This window comes from Setaria italica, chromosome II (assembly GCF_000263155.2).
Source record: "Setaria italica strain Yugu1 chromosome II, Setaria_italica_v2.0, whole genome shotgun sequence".
NCBI lineage: Eukaryota > Viridiplantae > Streptophyta > Magnoliopsida > Poales > Poaceae > Setaria > Setaria italica.
The window spans coordinates 48,494,155-48,516,476 of record NC_028451.1 but is presented as its reverse complement, the minus strand read 5'-3'; the positions used below and the strand labels follow the sequence as shown (position 1 = coordinate 48,516,476).

Here is a 22,322-nt window from a genome sequence, read left to right as displayed (position 1 = left end):
CACCTGAGGCAAAATTCTCTGAAGGTCATGCTATCGTCTCTTCTATTTGCTAACCGTTTAATACTTGCACGGTTAACACATGATGGAAATTAACGGAGCGAAATATAGAGGAACCGTGGATAAATCCATGGATCATGATACCCATGTATGAGATAGGCAGAATGGAGGGCCGTAGAGTACCCCAAACAAGCGTTCGTGCAACTTCTGGTCGGTCCCCAAAAAGGCAAAAACGTGCATATGCACACCAGCCGGAACAGCGATGTTGCTGATAAAAGGTTCACCCAACCATAGTCCAGAGTCATCGCCAGCATATATACATACATCCAGGTACAACCTACACTCCTTCAGGCTACAGGCGTATCCCCTCCCTAGACTAGCCCGGCAAGATCTGAAAAATGGGTTGTAGCGGCCCTCGATTTGTTACATGATCTTGTATTTCCCATTTCTCTTGTAAATTTCGAATTCGGATTCGAGGCTGTCCAATATCTCAACAACTGATTCTCTCTTGGATCCATTGAAGTGCTTGACAACTTCGTCTAATAACACCTGAAAACATAGTGAACCGTCAACGCTCAACACAGAACGAGTGAACGACGTGGGTTACCAACCAACTGGACGTCAGAAAGAATGTTTGGGTGTCTGCTTACCCCATCGCGGCTGGCGACAAGCTCTAGCACAGATTCTTCAGTGGCGACAGTTGTGCCAGAAGATTCAACTCCATGCTCTTCTATCTTTTGCTGTTTCATTGCTAGCTGATCAGCAGAACCAATCATGCCGTCGGTTTGGCAGCCTCTCTTTGCTGAAGGGTTTGCATCAAGAGTATCAGCCGTTAGGACACCATCTCCCGGATTATCATCTCCGCCAGCTTCGGTTGCATGGGAGGAAGCAGGTGCACTACCGAAAACTTGCTCTGACAGTCCACGCCCCTCAATCGTCAGGAATGTCTTGATCATGTCGTAAGTTACCTGGGATTGTCATGTAACATTTTTTCCGATGTAAATTAGACATTCATGACAGCTTTGGATGCACATACAATGAACTATGGCCAATGCTAGATAAGAGTGGCTATTGCGTTTTTTTTCAAGCAGTACTAAATCACAAACAGAAATAGAGTGATAATGCACTGAGGGAGAATTACATTCTCTGGGAGCTCCTCTTTGATTGGCTTCAACTTGTCACGTGATCCAGCCTTTGCAATTGCAAGTTGGATCCCTGAGGCTATCTCAGGTGTCAGCCCTACCTCCCTGCAAAACCTACTCCAATCCACCTCACATCCTTCTCGAGCAGCATCAAGTATGTAGGCAATAACTGTTTGCTCTTTTATTGGCACGGCTCTGCGAAAATACTAGAATACATAATCATATTAAGCTGTGAACTTGAGTATTCCATCAGTGGAAAACGAAAAATGAAAACAATGGTAACTCACTGCGATTTTCAGGAATGAAAACTCCTGCTTCTGCCACAATTCCCATGCAGTCAACTTTGCATCACCCAAGATACCTGGAAGATTGTTTTGTACAGGCTTCGGTAAACCAGCTATATTTTCCACAGCTGGATTTGTTGTTGTTGGTGGTGGTAATGGTGAATTATCCAATGGAAGGTTTAACTCCTTCGACAATTGTGTGATATTTTGGATGAAAATGCCACTGAAACGCGAGATAAAATGCTGCAAACAAAACATCAGATGTATCAAAATACAAGTACAAGATGGAATAGAATGGTCACACTATTGTGTATTTTAAAATTGGATGTACTGCAGAAATGCATACTATTTGTATTAACAAAAGATAGTTTGCTATATATCTTTTTCAACGTAATACCTGGTTGACACCATCGATATTAGCAAGTCTAGCTCCAGTTGAAGGCCTCATCTTTGCAAAGTTTCTTATTGTCTGATCACCACATATAGCATATCTGTAACAAGTAGGATTGAAAAGACACTGAAAACGTGATTCCTAAACTCATTGTTATTATCGTTTAAATTTTTACTCACGGAGCGGTCCCAATATCTTGAGCAAGCTTCATCCTGACATTGAGGAGCATTTGATAGAGTTTTGATTCATCCTGAAAGAAATTTAAATAAGACAAAAACACACATAAAAAATAGCTAAAATTTCCAGGGTAAGTAGTGGGTGGGTGAGGATGAATAAAATAGCATTTGAGGAACCTACCTCAGAAAATTTTTCAGACTCTAATGTGGGCACAAGATTTAAACCACCACCTTCTTTGTGCTGTGAACTACCATGTTCCTCTAGATCAATCATCTCTGCAGTCAGCTGTAAAACCAGTGGTGTTCCATCCATTTTATCAGCAGTAGAGAGAAACTTGACCCCTTTTGGACTGACGCTGAATATATAAATGCACAAGAGTTAGTGGTGGTTGTTCTTAAGCATTTGTGCATTTAAAGACTAAACTTGCAAAGGGCTACAGAAAGGGAATGATTAGAATGGCTACAAAAAGCAAAAGGAAAACAGCGACACAGCACCTGACAAATCTAAATGTATCACGGACAGTCTCCTTCAAGTAATCTGCACATAGATAAAAGGAGTGAATGAATAAATAAAAGCAATTCAAGGATGACAAAATATTTCAGTATCCTAACAACTGGTGCAGAGCATTTGCCATTTGCCCAGCGTAGCCATAATCAAGTAGCACAGCCATTATCCTAACACTCTGAAGAACAAGGCAGGTTTACATTCAAATAGAAGTTAAAAAAGTGTGAAGTCAGTAGCTGAGAGCCTGAGATGTCCGTGAATGTATTTAGATTTGGTAGAAGAATTTGCCTTGAGAATTGAGATCGGTGCATACTTTCTAAGCTTTACAGGTTTCAAGATTAACCTGAAAAGGATAACCAGCATACAGTTTGAAAAGACATCGCTGTAAGTGTTAGCAAACTCGCTTGCACGCCAAGGCTGTTGCCTGGCCGGTTGCACCAGATAGCTCACGTGTGGACCCGATCGGCAATATCCCCCGATTCTGTTTCTACAAGTCAGGGTGGTTGAGATTGCCTTGATCCTGGGCCTATATATGTAATCCTGAACCCTCAGTTGAATACATTGATCTATTGCGTGAACTCATCCGCTATCAATTCAGTGTACCTATGGTCATATCTGCTGTAAATATCTTTTATGGACAGAGAAATTACTGTGGAGACAGGATATGCCATTTGCTTGCATACAAATTGTAGACCATAACTCTCTTCTTAATACAAAGACACAGTCCTGTGTATTCTATAAAATGATCGAGGGCATAGGGTTTACCAAAACATTACTTCTACTAACATGCTCACAACAACAAAGTGTAATACTATCTCCAAATCTTTTTATAATGCTACCTTTCTCAGGAAAAAGACAGCAAGAGAATAGGCTTTGCACATGGAGAATCAACAATTTTAAAAAGTGATATTTCATACAACTCACAAGCATGACCAAATGAATAGAGAGGTCCGCAATAGTACCATGTGCTATAAGGAGGCCACCAAGTGCTTTCCACCAGTTTGGTGAGTAGTCTTTACCTCGTCCATGCATTTGTAGTTTATCATAATTGTTGTCAACAATTTTCTTCGCCTACAAACAGGAAAGTATTTGCTATGCACCATCTTCATTTCAAGAAAGAGCAATTTAATGGTCAAGATGAAGTTCTAACAAAATTTACTGTTCAATCTATCATTTTGATCTCATAAAGTAAAGATATCATGGAAGACTTCAAAAACTTATGCAACCTATATGACAAGACTGCACCAAATATAACAGTACTTTACATTGAAATGATTTAACTAGGAGTAATCCTGTCCAATATGATTGTCCCCAGATATAAAATTATCAGCACATACGTTTGAACAGCCAATGTACGTCGCGACTCTAGAAAATCAGGAAACAAAAAAGGATAGAAACTTACTCGTGATCCACGGAGAACATCAATAGGTAAATTAAGGCCCCAGCGTCCTCCACAAGATTTGACGCACGACAGCAACAAAAAAGTTTCTTTTGACAAATCTCTAACATTTTTCACTGCTGTGCAGTTATCACAGTTACCTATATAGCAAGAGATGTGGAGTCATTAATCAAATGTCACTGCAAGGCAAATTCCACCGGTTGTGTTATATAAGATTGCATGATGCCTCCTAACCCAATTAAATAAGGACAAGAATAGGCAAAAGAAACCTAAACTGTTTCAGATTGATATTCGCAGACAAAGTCCAACAAAATCTTAAAATTGTTCTCTTAAAAATAAGAATAGAATACCACAGTCGGAGTTGAGCTCTTCGCCAAAATACTGCAATAAGAACCTTCTGCGGCATGTAGCAAGGAGGCAATATTTTTGTGCTGCCATGAAGGAATCCATGATTGCTTTCCTCTGGGTTCCCTGTTCAATGAATTGAAACATTAAGAAAAGGAGCCATACATAAGAAGCACTAGGCTGCAGGGATGGAGTGAACAAGCATCCAGCATGCACAGTTACATACATTTTTTGCCTCGGCACAATAAAAGTCAGCTTTCGTAAAATCACTTCTTTGGTAATATAGCCAGCAGACTGAAGACAGACCATCCCTTCCACAACGGCCACTTTCCTGGTAGTAGGACTCTAGGCTCTTTGGACATCCATAGTGTATTACACATCTAACATCAGGTTTATCAATACCCATTCCAAAAGCTATAGTTGCCACCATCACAAGAACTTCATCCCTAATGAAGGATCTGCAAAGGAGCACTATGACCCAATCAATCATAAAATTTAAGTGCTGTCACCATAGTATGTAAAAAGCTGGATGCATGAATCACATAACTGACTATCCTTATGCCCCTTTACCCAAGCATTTGTCTAAAGGCTTTACTTTTCCCATTATCTAATTACATGATCAATGCAAATCTAACAGAACAAAGACACCTCGGCAAATATTTTACAGAAAACGTTGGAGTAAACCAAATCCAGGCCCTTATGAACCACATGATATTATGTGCCTCACAATGACATGGTCAAGCATATCGACCAGGCCAATATAAATAATTCAATAAAACCGTACAATTCAATAAAACCTTTTTTCAGAGAAGATGTTGATAATTGGTTCAAAATATCATTTGAGAACTGGTCAGAACTCAAAACAATATTGTTGGAGGATTTAGATTGTTCAAGAAATATGAAAGTACAAGCAAGAGAACATAACACCCAAAACAGAAGCCAGTGAATAGATAACAAACCTATGGGATTCCTCTCTAGCTCGGCTGCCCATTTTACCATGGTAAATTCCAGACTTGATTCCAGCAGTAACCAATGCCTCATGAACCTGGGAAAAGGATTATTCATGTACCCAATTAACACAGCAGAAATAAAGAAGCCCAAGTTTATCAAATAATTTAGAATTTGTAAAGTCACACTTCCAAATTTGTTAGATTTATTTACTGAATCTATCCCTGTAATGTGAATGGAATCTGAAAGTTCCCACATGGACCAGAAAATAAAGGAGGTATCTGTTACTCAAACAATAAAAAACAAATATTAACAGTGTCACATTCCAAGAATTTGATGTGCACCTATATAATCTGAAAAATGAACAACTCTTATTTTTAAGAAAAACAGAAAAAAAAATACATACTCCAGCATTAGGATTTGCAAGTTAAAAATTATATGGTTCTGAAAATTCACAAACCTGTTCTGTCTCCCGGATGGTAGTACAATATATTATTGTTGACTCACCCACAGCACTCCTCTTTGAAACATCTTTCACAAGTTCACTGATAAAGGATATAGATCGGTTGCATGACTTCACACCATAGAAAAGGTTGTGACGATCAAACGATCCAACAACAACATGAGGATTGCGCAGAACCAAGGAAGTAGAAATATCTTTGCGTACCCTGCAATTAGACTTCAAGTGGTTTGAACTTGGTACAGAGAGAAAAATGACAGAACCAGCTCTAAAAAGCACCTGCAACGTAGCTGGGAACACGCTCCCTCCACCCACCCATAAAAAAAAAACATGAACATGAGGGCACTCATGCTGACAATCCACAGCTAAGGTATAGCTGTGGTGTCTGTCTGGCAGGTTCAACTGCTTGTATAGTCTATGCATATGTTTTTATGACACTAGGGGCATGGTTAGTATAATTCCATCAGTTCTGTGATGATATCTGAACAATCAAACACCTATCAACCTCTAAGGGGATAATCTAGTGCTGATTGTCATTACGTTTTGGGAATTTTGTTGTTCTAAAGCTAATTTTCACCTTGTCCTTTCAAGCAAAGGAAAAATTAGATACAATCACAAGACAGGTACAGAAGCAACGAGGAAGAGAATAAGGTGATAGTGTAACATCCATACCTTTCAGTGGCTGTGGCAGTTAAAGCAACAAAGGGAACACCCACAAGAAGGTCGCGCAATAAATGCAACTGCTTGTACTCCACCCTGCATTTAAGAGAGTCTGAATTATGTTAATCACTCAATAGCAAATGATGGGGTAGGGGAACTATAGAAAAAAAACATGCACATAATCTGGATAAATAAGCACATACAGTAACCAGTAACTGCTACAAATACATTTTCAATAGGTGCATACAGTATCGTCCCAAATGCGTACATATACTTATGAAATTCAAATGACTAAATACCAGTTACTTTTATTAGAAGTTCTTCATTTATCAAAAGAAAAAACAACCTGAAATCATGTCCCCATTCTGATATGCAATGCGCTTCATCAATGGCCAGCAAGCATATTCCGGCAGCCTGCAAGTTATTCCAAAACCTGGACAAGCATGAAAAAAAGGTAAGTCGACAGAACAAAAGCTGCATGTCTTATTTGTTTTGCTTTATTGCTTTCAGAAGAAGGGGGACATTACTTTATGTATACAAAATACAAAGTTCTACACGACCAACAGAAACTAAAATTTGCTAAGGCCATGGGACTATTGTATAAATAACAATCTATCCAGAACAAAATTCTTTTAGTTGTATTACAGCCAACTCAAGGGTAGGACAAGATGCCTTTCCTTGAGCAAATCCATATTTGCCGCTAGCATTACTTTCATAAATTTCATTTGGAGAAATTTTATCAAAGATTACAAGCTCTTTAGAATAAATTTGGAGCCAGATATGCCAACAGCCGAAGATTACAAGCTCTTTAGAATAAATTTCTGTTGCATCCCAGTTACATCCCTATTCATAGCTATGTCCCTGTTATGTTACTTTAAGGAAATAAGGTTGACATGAGCAATAACTAGAAATTATCCATATAATGACAAAACATGTACATGCCTTCCTTTTCAGCCAAAAAGTATCCACAATCTTTTCGATTAATCCTGCATACTCAAACGGACATGCTACTCAAGTTTTGCAACAGCCTACTGTGGTCTCACAAGAACATGTCAAGCACTACAGATTTTAACAGTAAAGCACATCATAAGCTAAGATACCCTCTGAAGTATTTATAAAATATCACAGGATTTCACCTTGAAGGAAGTGAAATGGCTTTCTCTGGTGTCATGTATAGTACATCAAATATGCCTTTTTCAGCATCACTGCTGGCTGAGCTATTTGTTTGGGTGCTGCCCAGGTACTCAGATTTCACACCTTTTTGTTTTAAACTCATAACCTGTTTCATGAAATTGAAACCCACAGCGAGACTTTTGGTTAGAAAGAAAAAGGGAAAACCACGATGAGAAGAACACCAAGGATATTGTACTGAACATTCCAGACTTACCTGGTCTTGCATCAGGGACAGAAGAGGGCTTACAACAACAGCTGTCCTCTTTGTAACCAGTGGGGGTATTTGATAGCTGCCAGAAAGGGGTTTGCCATGATTGAATGGTGAATTTGTATTTAAAAGGAGATAATCAAATTGACAAATCATAATCGATTAATAAATGAGTTGGCGGAAACAGGAATGCATTTATTTTTTTCTCTGAAGGAAATGCAGAATATTTACAAACCATTAACGAAAACGAATTTCTATAGCTATAACAAACAAATCAGCAAATTTTAAGTGTTTAGTTTCGAAATCCTGCTGCAAACCTATTGCTCACCTCAACAACCCATGGAACAGAGAAAAATGTGCTCAAGTCTTTTTGAGAAGCTGATTTTGCTGGTTTTGGCGAAATGTTTTCTGATCATGATTTCCTAAGTGGACTTAACTTCCAACTAATCCGATGATTTGTTGGAACGAAATGTAACTTTGCTGAAAGTGACCTGAGCAATATAGCTTACAGGCCACATTTCTACCAAAGATTTTTTTTTCTTTTTTTTGAAAGCCCAACCAACGAAAATGTATTTATGAAACCATCGTTACCTATTAATCAACTAATCTCGAACAAGTGAGGGGGGCGGCGGCGACTTACCAGATGGACTTGCCGCTGCCGGTGGCCATGACGACGAGGCAATCCCGCCCATCCAAGACCTTCTGTATGATCTCCCTCTGGTACGGTCGGAACGACGAGTACCCGAAATAGCCCTGCAAAAGTGCAACAAACACAAACGCCCCGGATTAGAAAAGCGCCGGAGGGTTAGGGTTCTAACGCCGCGCGCCGTCGCGGCCCCAGGGCGCCCAGGGTTTTGGGGGCGTGGAGTTGGAGCAATGCGATGCATGCCTTCAGCGCCGCCTCCATTCTGGCAGCGGTAGGGAGCTACGCCGGGATGGCTGGATGGAAGCGGAGATGTTTCGCCTCGGGAAGAGGAGGCGAGCGGAGATGGAGTGGGGCCGTGGTGGTGGAACGATCGGATGGGTGGGGGCGGGGGGGTAATCTGGTAATGGCGGCCGGCGAAGGTGGGGGATTTGGGGAAGGGAAACGGCGGCGTTTCGTCGATGTTCCCGCCAAATCCTTTCTGGGCCGCGTAGCACGTTAGGCCCAGTAGGGTTCTTTCCTCCACTGCCGCCGTTTCGAATTAAGCAGTTTGCTTATGGTCGATAGTGAAGCATAAATGTCCAAAGCCAGCATGAGCGCCGCGTCACTTTTCATAAATTCAGGTGTTACTTGGTTTAATGTCCATGTTGCCATGTTAGGCAACACGATGCCTTGTAAGGTGCAACAACTTCACCGCAGCCGATGATGCTATGCTCTAGACTTCGAGAGGGGCCATAATTAAAACAAATACAGATGTTCAGTATAACTTCCAATATATTACATGTTGTTAGGCTAAAGTGAATAACTCCTAGTAGGTTGCATGCTCTGCAGTATTGGATTCCCGAAAACCCTGACGTGCTCGCCATGCTTGAGGAATAAAAAAAGTCATACTGATGATTCCGCTGCAGTGGAGTTCTGGAACCAAGCCGAACAGATCACTAACCTCAAACCACTCAAAACTCCAAACGACCCCTGCTATGTCAGGGAGGGGCGAAACGGCAGGGTCACAGCAACGTCTCAACTACAGCAGAGATTGCTTGCGGTCCCCCTCGCTCAAGAAGAGATAGAGCAAGGTCATGTTCATGCCAACTCCGGAGCCCAGCTGCTATCTTCTTCAGCGTATCCAGTTTTATGTCCCGCAACCATGATGGGACAAACTTCACCACCAGGAACACAAAGCGAGACACATATGCTTTCCAGGTACCCGGATTGCAGCCAAGAAGAATGTGTCCATCCAATACACCAGCTATGAAATCCATGTGGGTTCCGACAACTCGCGGCCTCCTTGAGAGGAAAGACAATTTCATGACAGGAGAAATCCTATCTGCTCCCCAAAGCAGGCTACCACAGAAGAAGAGCATGTTGGCCATGGCATAACCTTGGAGTGTGCTAGAAACTGGCCCAGGGTCCTTCAAACTCTGTTCTCTGGCTGATAGCAGCAGTGTTGGCAATGTTTCCTCATACAACACCTGGACCACAAGTGGTCCACCTGCAATGCATAGGAGCCCTCCACCAAGCATTGCGACCTGATGTGCCATGGATGCTGCACAAGATAGTGGTGTCCGCCCTGACTTCAACTGTGGAGGCCCATTAAAGGACCATCCATTTGCAAGTTTGTGGGACCACTCGATCACTTGCTTGAGGATCACTTCACTGACAAAGTAAGTGTCGTGGAATGTTCGACACGTTCTCAGGTAGATGAAACCAGGTGCCATCGGGAGCCTAAGACCTTGATTTGTGATCGAGTCTCCTAGTAAAGCCCCGACTCCACGATTTGCAGTTATGTCAGAACCACCGGATGACGACAGCAGAAAGGACGAAAAGCAACTTTGGATGAGCTGCGCCACTGCATCTTTGTCTCTGCCGAATGGAGAACGCAAACAAGAGAGGACGATAAAGTCATGCCATCTTCGCACTTTCTGTGTCCACAATGCCCCAATAATGGGCATGCTCGGCCATGAACTCCCCCCTGCACAGTTCTCTAGTGCTTGTCCAATGACTCCTTGAATGCAATCCAAACTTCTATCTAGCTTAAATGTAATTGTCAAGCTGACAAGTGCAGCCATTGGTAAAGGAAGCATTGGTGGCACACCACCTGAAAGAATATAATCTGTGCTTTATATGACAACATAAGTGGAATAAAGGTATTGAAACGCGACAATAATTATGAACGAAGGCAATTAAGTTGATGCAAAAACGGAATGTAAATCATACGTGGATAGCAGCTGTGAATCTGAACACCAGCAGATGCAAGAATTTCCTTTATTTCAGCTTCAATGGAATGAAGTGAAGCACCAGGGCTAGGCCATTCAATTCCATTCATTGGGACAGGTTTCCAGATTCCTCGTGTAATTTCTGCTGAGAAGTAGCTAACAATCGCAGCAAGAGAAGCAGGCAAAAAGTCCACTAAATCTCTTAAGCCTACAGTACGGTAGCACATTAGCAAACATAAATGAGATTAAGAACTACCCCCTAAGAGTATGGGGAGTCATTAAGAACTACCCCCTAAGAGTATGGGGAATCACTGTAATGCATTAAGATAAAAAAAAAAAAAGATTACTCACTTGTAGTCAAGTCTCGGCTGGAAAGCCGCCCATGAGCACATGCTGTAAGAACAGCTTCAAGGACAAAAGGAACAGCTTCTAAAAATTCCCATGCTGGAACAGCAAGCCTTTGGAAAGAATCATCTGATGCATTTACAGAGGAACCACTGACACTACTACTAGAAGTGGATGAAAGATTACCAGATGGTACCCCACCTTTATTCATTTTTCGGCAAATCATACTCAAAATTTTGTTTGCAACTTGATGGACGGGGTTTTTGTTGCAAAGACCAGATAGGGTAGAGGCTATGCAAGCTTGATTCTGGAAATACCAAGCCCTTAACTTGGGAAAAGAATCAATATACACCGGTTGAGCAGGGACCTCATTGACTGAGCTCATATTGTTGTAAGAATCCCTACTAGGGGCAGATGAATTTGAGAGGTCAATGCGGTTATTGCGCATCAACAACAGATAGTCCAGAGTAAGTTCCAGCCTTACTGAGCCTCCACGACCAGCAAGACAGTACTCTTGAGGAGGCTTATAAAACTTCCACAAGCGAAGGAGACAAAGAAATGCACAAGAGAAGACTGAATAAACAGATGTTTCACCAAGGATGGTAGACTTGTGGTTAGGTGGGGGTGCTATTGACCCAAAAGCTTCACATAGTGGCATCAAAGCTGCAGCAACATCTGGAACCTGTATCAAATAAGGATTTTCTTAAATTCAGCATAGAAAACAATGCAATCATGTTTATAAATATGTAAAGCTGTGGGTAGCATTATTATAAATTACAAGGCATAAAATGGAAATAATCCTATGCCTATTTCATAAAAATATTTGTGTTTGTAACATGGTAATATTAGAACACAAATAGCATTAATACTTCATTTTCCACAGCAGGGCCAAGCAACTAGTACTTCATGCAGGATAGTCCTGACAAGATACCGAAATAGTTCCAAAACCACACAAAATTACATAGTACACCTATTTGTCTATGAGCCTAGGGCCGTCATCAAGTGTTAGTGAAGCAAGAGATAGTTGTTACAGTCAAATGCAATGCCAACAACTAATAATACTAATAAACATGATAAGTTAACAAGGGGATGCCAAAGTACAGTAGAGGTACTTTAAAACTGTTGCTGAAGACCAACTGAAAAGTGAACACAGTAAATTAAAACAAAAATTGCATACAGAGAGCAATTGTATAGGGATACTAATCTATTGACATTCTGATTAACGATGTGATGACACTTTTTTCCTTGATGGCAATGTAACAAATAAGAAGCCTTTTTTTCAGAAAGCAAAACGAAGCATGTGTTTAGTAGTGAGGAGAATCGAAATAGGCAAGCAATTGCCTAGTTTAATAAACCTATAACAGATTGCATACTCAAATAAAAAGCACAGGCAAGTTATAATGCATTTTTCCTTACCATTCCATATAACGAAAGAATGTGGATGGCATCACCATAAGACACACCGAGTAAGATTTCATTTAACGTAGACATCTGGGCAAGGTAGTGGTTCATGCTTCCAGTTGTTGAGATTGAGGAATCTGAGGGCAAAGAAGCTGATAATAGCTTGACCACCATACCAACCACATGTTCCTGACAGAATATGTAAAATTTAAAGAATACTTGCAGGGAAAAAATGTTCCTGGATAACAATAATCTGAGCAATGATGAATACACATACATTTTGATTTGTGCACGAGCATAACCACAAATGAAAAAAAAATGTCATAGAGCATGGTAGCAAAATGTGCAGCAGAAGAATTTATTTGCAGAGATTTTGTAATATAAGTGTGCTTATATGTTTTCCTAAAGGGCTGTGACACAGAATTGATATTAATAGTGTCATTGTCGGTCAAAGCTTTGTCCAAATGAAACGAAGTGCACCTTTTAAGAAAGGGAGGGGTACTACACTTTGTCACAGAAGAGACAGATATTACAGTCAGTTATAAAAATTTATTGCGCATGGCAATGTGAACAATATGGGAGCTCTTCACACAGTATGGTGTACAAGTGTAAATCAAGGTACCTGAATGTTCCAGCCACGGACAAGTGATGCGCCGCAAAGAATCTTTGCAGCAGCTGTTTTTTCTTCTTCTGAACCATTTGCTGCTATATTGTATAATTTTTCCAATTCCCCAACACTGAAGAAACAAACAGATTCCAAATAAAGGCAGGAACACCATGGTGACAGCAGTAGAGAGCCAAAAAAAAGTACAAACAAAGGAACAAAACATCTCAAGCAGATTCAACTTAAATTACGGACAATCAGGATAACTAATTTAACTTGCATGCTCTCTGGATGCATCAAATTTTACTCCCATTTTCTGAATGATGCACTAGAGCAAATCATGCAGCAAGCTAAAGTAGTAAAATAATAGCTTAAAAGATGTCTTCAGGAACAAACTGTCGAAGTCATGACTGGCCATTAGAGTGTGCATGTTTGTGAGTAAGGGCCCCGTTGAACCTTTTTTCCTTTTAATGACAGGCATTTTCCTGCCGGTACGAGGAAAAAAATGACCGGCCACTAGAGTTTCAATACCAATTGTGAATATAAATTTACACACCTTGAAGCAGGAGTAGCGACGAGAGCATCAATAAGTGGATCAGAAAGTGGAGCCCCTTTAATAAAGTTTAACCAAGGGGATTCCTGGGGTAAAGTTGTATCTTTCAAAGGCGCAGATGATACAACATAACCAGGCCATAGGTAAGCAGATGTATCGATCAATTTTCTCGAGATACAGGCTTCAATAATAAGATGGAGCATGTTCCCAACTAAAAAAATAGATGGCAAGTAAAAGTAAGGAAAAGGATAAAATAGTGAAGGATTACAAATAAATATATCTCCTATGAATCAGAGAATACTGAAGGAAATAAGGGCATAAATGTTCCCAGAATAGCTAGCAAGCAATATGATAACAAAAACTGGTTATCATGGGGACCCAATTAGTGGAGATCAATTAGAAATAATAAAACCAAGCGCTTAAATGTGTCTCATGCAGCGTACTCTCTGCTTTCTTTCAAATATGATCACTACTAATTACTTAGTAGAATATGAAGAGTATAAGTACCAGCTTTCATCGAAACTTTCGTCGAAGAGTCGGTCTGGGCCACCATGCTAGAGTTGACAACCCCAGCCGTATAATTAGCCTTAAATATTGCTGCTTTCGAGGCTGCAGCATTAGCTGCATTCACCACTGAAGAAGGTGGTACAAGAAGTCCTGAATACTGGATCAGATCCTGGAGAGAAGATATCAACCCTTGTCTTCGTGGAAGAATTTTGCTTCCTTCAGCTCCAAATATATCACTTTCCTCTTTAAGAATTGCATCAACTGATAGTGGTATAAGAGCTAACAACATGCATAACCTCGCATCCAGATGAGGAATTGGTCCTTCAAGAGGCTCTCTAGCCTATTACAACATTTGCAAGTGAGAAAGCCACACAGAAGTAAATACATATAATTGATCATTATCATAAAAAGATTTATTCACCCGCTGTACGAGACGAAGGGCAGAAATCCAAAGAGCTTTAAATGTTTCCTGCCAGCTTGCCTCATTAAGTACTTGCAGTGTCTTCGTCATTTCTGAATAAGAGAAACAGGATATTAGTAAAAAGGACCATGTCACTCTTGCAAGAAAACTGATAGCAACCTGAGTATTTTGATTGCAAACTCATTGATCATTTTCATCTGCATACTTGTCTCATAGTCATCTAAAATGATAGTCAGGGGGTACCTTTTAAAACCTCAATAGCTGATATACCACTTAGATGTTTCCCGTCAATTGCATTTTCCACATAAATATCAAATATTATCCAGCAGGCAGCTCTCCCAGCTCCAGTAAGTTGGCCCAATAGGGAGCCACCAGATCTCATATTACCAAGAACATCCACAATGCGTTTGTTATTTGGTTGATAGTTTGCATTACAAACTCTCCGGATATCTAGTAACAAGTCATTAATTTTGTGTCCAGAAGGCAGTAGTCTCTCCAAGGCCACCTTGTGAGCTTCAATAGAACTCAACCTCTGGCTTAGAGAACTGAACTTTTCAGGCCTAACCTAGAAAAGTATCATCGTTAGCACATGTGTACGGCTGATTATTAGCTACATAGAAAGTACAAACCACAGCAACCATGTCAGCAGCCGAATTGAAGGAGAGGCTAGGCTCTGGCAACATGCCGGGGGCAAACACTAGGGTGGTTGTTCGGATTGAGCTCTTAGTTTTCCTGGCTCTCCATTTCTAGGTTATTTTTGTTTGCCAGTGTAATCCACAATTCAATTCCTATCTAATACAGTGCAAACTAAATTACCCAGCTCTCCATTTCTAGCGAACACCTCAGCAGTTCACACTTTTCAATTCCTATCTAATACAAAGATACGCAGTTCTCCTACATATTCTAAAAGAAAAATAAAGCACAAAACAAGTAGAAATGTATGTTTTGAAAGTTTTTGTGAAAGGTCATGGCAATAAGGATGGAAGGTTAGGTAACCAATCCTACAATATATATGGCTGACTGAGAAGTTGATAGCAATTTAAATGACTGTTTGAAAAGTGAATAAGAGTATTCATCTATCACGGAAAAAAGTTCAAGAAATCTATCTTTCCTTTGAACATCGTTATTACTATCCAATTTACTGCTTAAGCCTATTCCTACCCTTATATATATCACAATAAAACTGTAAATGAGAATATTTTTCATATATGGTAGCCCAAGTACCCAACAAGTTTCCAAAGTATAATGCTTGACAAGAGAGCAAGACTAAAATCTTGGATATAAACATCTTCAATATCAACATATAAATAAGGTGGGCTGCACTTAAAACAGCTTGTATTTGCTTGCATTTGAAACAACAGGCTAATGTTCTGCAATTAATTTCACCCTTAGCTGCAACAAGTCTAAGTTAAAAGCTATCAATAGGGTAATACATAGACGAAACTCACACTCTTGACCTTTCTATCATACAATCCTTAGAACAGATGAGAAAGGGTTATGAGAAAATATACATGTTCAGGAATATCAAGCGCAGAAATGACTGAATCTTTCTATCAGCAACCATCATATGCAATACATCCAAGGCCATGGCAGTGTTCTTCCTGCGTAACTGTTCGCGATGCTCATTTTGGTTCTCTGTAGAGACCCTTTTGACATCTAAGTCCATAGGTTGTGGCCCTTCGATGGCATATACACTCTCTTGCCCCTCTTCCATCCCAGACGGAAAGCCACAATCCTCAAGTATGCTATCAATCAGTTTGGTGGTAACAGCCAACACAAACATAATGACAACATGTCCAAATTCTGTTCCAGAAAATCCATAAATCTTTGATAGTTGCAAAGCATCAGAAATGGACTTTGTGATCCTGGGAAGCACAGTAACCGCATATGAGCAACAGACAGTAGTGTTCACAAATGTAGTACTAGCAGACTACAGTCCAGCACTGATTAATAGATGCTATGACTATACTGAAAAGGCAAAATCAGAAAACATGAAGAGAAAACATGCAATAGAAAAGGTTAATGTGAGGGGACAGAACCTACAATCATAAAATATATCTAAGATTCATGACATTACAAAACGTTTTAGGCTTTTAGCTATCCACATATGAGCCTAAATTTTGATCCAAGTAGAAAACAAGAATTAATAAGGCTGAACATAAAGCATTTCCACTGTACCTCAATCTTAAACATCTAACTAAACCTCATAATGTTGTATATTCTAACTTAACTGTACATTTTTAGCCAAAAGTATACATGCGTATCAATTGAATTGAAAGTATAGCTGAAAAATCTGAAAGAAAACTTGAGTATTTATTTTCAAAACCCTGACAGTGATAGTGCAATGCAAGGTTCAAACACTCAGGTTGCCGAGTAGACATTTCATAGCAGAAGTCTTACTTGTCACGATTAGGCCCGGCCTCCATAGACAGCGAGGAGGACGTGATGTTACACTTGACGAGCTCCAGGTAGAGCCGATACGCCTCGGGCTGCGCTCGCCGCTGCGGGAGGACCCTGCAAAAAAACCGCCGCGAAGTCAGTCAGCAAGCACTGGAACGAGCACCAATTCAACTCGCGCAGGAACGGGAGCCGTGGAAGTACCTGGGGGTGAGGAGCGCGAGCACATGGAGCGGGCAGAGGAGGCGGGAGGCCATGGCCTGGCCGACGAGCTTCCAGAGCGAGGGTGAGTTGTGCGCGAAGCAGAGGTTGGAGACGAGGATCCCCGCCAGGTCGGCGCTGGGGATCCCCGCGCCCTCCCCGGCGACGACGCGAGCCAGCTCCACCGCTCGCAGCAGCGGCGGGTCCCCGCGCGCCTCTGACGCCTTCACGGCCGCCATGACCCTCCTCTCCAGGTCGCCGGGACCGGCGGGGACCAGCCCCACCGCATCCGCCGCCGTCGCCGTCGCCGTCGCCACGGTGGCGTCCTCGCCGAGGGTATGGGTTTGGATTTTATGTGAGGCGTCTCGAATTATTTTCCTTTTTTCCCCCTCTTTCCCGTCACGAGGGTCTCGCGAGTCGCGACATTGGATTCGTTAAGATGCGGAGGGGAGAGATCTGGGCCGTTGGATCCCGGCCCCGTCGCCGTCGGTCGCGACGGTGGGAGACCGGTTGACTTTTTGGGTTCGACGGCGTACACGCCGGCTTCTCGTTAGCCGGATTGGATTCAGGTCGGGATTATTTTAGGTGTGGTTAGAGTGATTCCACCTAGGTCATTCAATCTTCTGATAATCCAAGTAAACTGAATAAGGTCATGTTTGAGAGGAAGGGGCTCAACTTTAACCTCCTCAAATAGAGGGTTAAATTTTAGCACCTTAGGGTGTTTGGGTGGTGGGCTAAACTTTAGCACCTAGTGTGCAAAATGATCAGACTGCCCTCATTTCCCTCCTCCCACTGTCTCTGCTCGATCAAACCCACCAACCACCCACCCTTCACCCCAGAGCCCCTCATCCCCGCACCCGCCGCGGCGACGAAGGCGGCGACAGCACGGCCGCCCCACCCCCCAAGCTTCTCACGCCGCAGTCGGATGAGGCGGCGGCTTCACGCCCGGGCACCGCCGCCGAACTCCGCTTCCTCGTGTCACGCTCCAAGACCGAGGATGGGAAGCGAGGATCCGGTCGGCCGCCCTGGATCCGCAGTTGCGCGGCGGCGACGTCGAAGCAGGCGGCGCTGGAGGAGGAGCCGAGGCCCGTCCGGTGCGGCGGTAGGCACGACGGCGGGGCCAGCGGAGGCCGTGGGGGCGGGCGGAGGCGGCGGGGCTGGCGGAGCGAGGATCCGGCCAGCTGCCCCGAATCCGGGGTCGAGCGGAGATGGCGGGGCCGGCGAGGACGACGGGGCCAGCGAGGCAGAGGTGGCGGGGCTAGCGAGGCGAGGCGGACACGGCGAGACGGAGGAGGCAGGACCGGGCGAAGTCTGCGGAATGAGTGAGAGTGCGGGGATGGGGCACCGATGGAAAGAAGGCAACCGGGGACCACTTTTAGTCTCTTTAGTCCATTTTAACATCCCTTGGAGGGGCTAATAGATTATGGGAAGCTAAAATTTAGCATTTATATTTTAGCCCTCCTGTTTGGGAGCAAGGGGCTAAAATTTGGTTAAAATGGGGAGGGCTAAAATTTAGCCCCCCTAAGTACAGATGGAATAGAAGGCTGCAGCCTAACGAAGTAACAATATCGAACAGAGGAAAAGAAGAAGAAAAAATCAGCCCAGAAAGTCTATACTCTAGACGTTTATGTCAGGGAAGAAGCATCTCTTCTTCTCTGTATGCATGGCATGACGTTGAACTCTGCCTTGCAGGCCTCAATGAGCAAACATTGTTGAATATGATATTATTGTGTACATTTCAAATGCTCCGATATCAAACGTCAAAACCAACAGAGTTTGTACTACTCGCAGAAAATGCACCTCCAAAGAGAAGTACGAGAGGATACCAATAGCATTTAATTATACAGTACGTTTAAAACATTTATCCTAGATATTTAATGTATAGGTAGAAAAAATTAAAACATTCCATCCCAGACATCTAATTTATGGAGATGTTGATTGGATAAATATTCACCATACGAAGTCCTTCCTTACTGGTCCCTAGATGTCTCATCCGGACTTGTGAAAAGATGTTGCTTGTCCGGAAACATGCTGAAACAAGGCATCCTTGTATGGTTGTGACCAGCGACAAATTGAGCACCTCTCCGGTGTTTGATGCGTTTGCTGCAAGCATGACAACGGTCATAATCCAAGTCCTTCCTTACTGGTCCCTTGATGTCTCTCACCATCTCATGACATCCACCTAAAAAGACACCATAAAATTTCCAAAATATTATTCAAAAGAACAATCCACGCAACAAAAGAATGCCCTAAATCATAAAGGTCAACCTTGACCCAAATCACCTCAGCATAAATCAAACCGTGCAATAACACTATTCAGAATAGAGAAAGAATTCAAAATGCATGCATGTATCATCAAGCTATATAAGACCAGTTTGGTTGGGTGTTCCAGATTGCCACAGTTGAAAGTTTAGACACACATCAAAGCTGTGGCATGACTGTATTTGTCGTAAAGTTGAGCTATTATGTTGATTACCTTGTCAAACTAGATCAGATTGTGGCAAATTGAATGAGGTAACTGTTCGGACTCCTAAGCATACCTGCCACAGGTTGATAAGAACACATGGCAGCTATTTGGTATGTAGCCAAACATCACCCAAATGTGTGGAACAGTAAGAAGACCATTGTAAGCACGTTCATTCAGTTGGGCCTTATGTTTGTTATGCATCTCAACAGTTATATAATGATGGTACACCAATTTATAACGTTAAACAATACTAAACTATTAAGGTGTAACTATTGAAGCAAATTCACTTAACATATCCGAATCAAAACAATGTAATACAGCAAGCCACAAGATACGAGGACAGCTGAACACAAAAGAAAAGGGAGGTTGCTACTCACACTATAGAAGTACACTCGAACAAAATAATAGATTCACCATAAGTGTAAATGCCTAATTTTACAAATCATTAACCTTGAACCAAACAGATTGCAACTTGTTCTTCAGCCATGACACACAATTAGCCACGGCACCCCTACACAGACGGTGTAACCATGCTTCTCGGGAAACATCTATCAGCATCAGACATAAGTTACACTGTCATTTTTTTCTACATGACTACAAAGAATTCAAACATACCTTTGCTATGCAAGATGCTTCTTGCAAGGAAATTTGTTTGTTTGTCATCACTGAACAAGCAATAATCTTCTTACAAATTACGATTTGGAGACAAATAATGATATTTGAGGGGTGGGTAAAGAAGTTACGAGGAGGAATATGGATCACCACTCAACTATAAGTTCCTGGATCGCCGAGTGAGGAGAAGACCACGGCAGCCCATACGGTGGGTTCTCAACACTATCCATAGTTCCATACATGGCGATAATATGGAGGCGCATCAGGAGATGATATTGAGGGGACAGAGAAAATTGATTCGAGAGAGATATTTCGTTATGTCTGATTGTCTGAGTGGCAGCAAAGAAGAGAAAGAGTCACAGGAAACGGGGTCCGATTCGAGGGTCGGGGTCGAACTGGGTCGCCATCCCCGTCCCCCCACGTATCGGGCGACGGGCGAGCCGACGGCCACCCGCGTACGCACACGCAGCTTGGTTGGGAGCGATAGGGGTTTGGAGTTGCCTCGGCGGTGTCGTGGGGGTACGACGGCGGCTGGGCGGGTCCGTTGGTGCGCTCGGTGGTTGCGCTCAGGGGCGCTGGGGGCTGTGGCGTCCGGGGGGTGGCCTGGTCGTCACCGCATCTGCAGGGGTTTGCTTTTCGTTGGTGGGGGTGAGTTGAATTTGCCGAGCTCTATCATTGGTCGAGGCTCTGCAGCCTGCCTGGTGTCCGAACAAGGATGATGGGGACGAAACGGCGTACGTGTTCAGCTGATCGCCCGGCGTGTCTGGTCGGCGGGTCCTTTCTCCATGAAAAACACATGCTCGCCGCAGCAGAAAAATTCAGGGGCTTCGACGTAACTCATCATTATCAATTTTATCATCATGTCAGATCTTAGCGTCGTATATTTGGTCCTAGAGGCTCTGCTCTGTTCGGACGGCAGAAATATTTAGTGGATAGCGATGACGAGATCACGGGAGTAAGACTCTGACAGCGAGTTCTACGTGATGATCCTCCTACTACTATTAAGGTTGCTAGTGGGGCGGGTTCAAATGGGTTTTACGGGACCTGTTGTGACGCGGGATGTGTTTGAATGACTTAAAATTGATTTTAGTATCTAATAGGTTAGGACAGGTTAGGTATATCACAAATGCAGATTGGGATGGGTTGGAAGTATGTATTTTTGTTTAAGTTTGTATGAGTTTAACTCATAGGTTTAACTTTCAGGTCGGCTCTTGACGTGGGGTCGCGATATAAGTCCAGCCACACTACTTTGCACAAATTAGAGGACTGTCAAACTAATTCAACTGCAATAAATTTTGGTCAAATTTTTTAAAATTTTAAGTGTGAATGTGAGGTTTTAGTTTTAGGGTCTGACTGTTGACGTAGGGTCTACATATAAGTCCAGCCGCACTACTTTGTATAAAGTAGTGGACTATCAAACTAATTCAACTGCAACAAATTTCGGTCAATTTCTCCAAAATTTTAAGGTGTAAACACGAAGTTTTAGTTTTAGGGTCCGACTCTTGATGCGGGGCCCACGTATAAGTCCAGCCGCACTACTTTGCACAAAGTAGCGGACTGTCAAACTAATTCATTTGCAACAAGTTTCGGTAAATTTCTCCAAAATTTTAAGGTGTAAACACGAAGTTTTAGTTTTAGGGTCCGGCTCTTGACACGGGGTCCACGTATAAGTCCAGCTGCACTACTTTGCACAAAGTAGCGGACTGTCAAACTAATTCATCTGTAACAAGTTTCGGTCAATTTCTCCAAAATTTTAAGGTGTGAACGCGAGGTTTAAGTTTTAGGGTCCGACTTTTGACTCGGGTCCCACATATAAGTCCAGCCGCACAACTTTTGTACAAAGTAGCAGACGGTTAGACTAATTCAACTCAACTTTTGTATAAAGTAGTAGACTGTTAGACTAATTCAACCTGCAACAAATTTCAGTTATTTTCTCTAAAATTTTAAGGTACGAATACGAGGTTTTAGTTTTAGAGTCCGATTCTTGATGCATGCCCACGTGTAAGTCCAGCCGCACTACTTTGCATAAATTAACGGACTGTCAAACTAATTCTTCTGCAACAAATTTCGGTTAATTTCTCTAAACTTTTAAGGTGTGAACATGAGGTTTGTATAAAATTATAGGTTTATGTACTAAACATACGAGTTATATCAATTTGTAGAGTGAGTTGGGTTAGGTTAACACAATAAAATTATGGAGCGGGGGCGGGTGAATGAGTTAATTTATTGCAGGTTGGTGCAGGTTTGGAGCGGGGCCTGGCAGGTTTGCC

The 22,322-nt window shown here is 42.3% G+C and overlaps 2 protein-coding genes across 2 annotated transcripts; both read right to left on the bottom strand.

Annotated features, from left to right (window-relative positions):
- Positions 1-129: 129 nt before the first annotated feature.
- On the bottom strand, positions 130-8,786 carry LOC101754414 (probable ATP-dependent DNA helicase RecQ). Its single transcript, XM_004958656.3, has 20 exons — positions 8,578-8,786; positions 8,329-8,441; positions 7,695-7,770; positions 7,444-7,586; positions 6,654-6,740; positions 6,320-6,403; positions 5,648-5,855; positions 5,199-5,284; positions 4,466-4,697; positions 4,245-4,365; positions 3,898-4,034; positions 3,458-3,566; positions 2,486-2,528; positions 2,172-2,346; positions 1,994-2,064; positions 1,821-1,914; positions 1,427-1,666; positions 1,139-1,345; positions 648-965; positions 130-546 (listed from the first exon to the last, which is right to left on the bottom strand). Exons 1-20 carry the CDS (start codon positions 8,593-8,595, stop codon positions 421-423), a joined length of 2,688 nt encoding a protein of 895 aa, XP_004958713.1. The 5' UTR covers positions 8,596-8,786; the 3' UTR covers positions 130-420.
- A 123-nt stretch (positions 8,787-8,909) lies between these two features.
- On the bottom strand, positions 8,910-17,356 carry LOC101783321 (mediator of RNA polymerase II transcription subunit 33A). Its single transcript, XM_012844024.3, has 12 exons — positions 16,977-17,356; positions 16,776-16,889; positions 15,887-16,240; positions 14,619-14,935; positions 14,376-14,467; positions 13,955-14,294; positions 13,451-13,658; positions 12,913-13,027; positions 12,306-12,479; positions 10,896-11,571; positions 10,546-10,752; positions 8,910-10,426 (listed from the first exon to the last, which is right to left on the bottom strand). The coding sequence occupies exons 1-12, from the start codon at positions 17,210-17,212 to the stop codon at positions 9,336-9,338; spliced, it is 3,924 nt and encodes a 1,307-aa protein (XP_012699478.1). The 5' UTR covers positions 17,213-17,356; the 3' UTR covers positions 8,910-9,335.
- Positions 17,357-22,322: the final 4,966 nt, after the last annotated feature.

Coding starts and splice junctions, on each gene's coding strand:
- LOC101754414 (XM_004958656.3), bottom strand. Junction 4,366..4,465: donor ATTGTGCCGAGGCAAAAAAT/GTATGTAACTGT, acceptor TTCATTGAACAG/GGAACCCAGAGGAAAGCAAT. Junction 3,567..3,897: donor ATGTTCTCCGTGGATCACGA/GTAAGTTTCTAT, acceptor TCCTGTTTGTAG/GCGAAGAAAATTGTTGACAA.
- LOC101783321 (XM_012844024.3), bottom strand. CDS start 17,212: ATGGCGGCCGTGAAGGCGTCAGAGGCGCGCGGGGACCCGCCGCTGCTG. Junction 14,936..15,886: donor CGCTTGATATTCCTGAACAT/GTATATTTTCTC, acceptor TTTCTAGGTTAG/GCCTGAAAAGTTCAGTTCTC. Junction 12,480..12,912: donor TCCGTGGCTGGAACATTCAG/GTACCTTGATTT, acceptor ATATTCTGTCAG/GAACATGTGGTTGGTATGGT.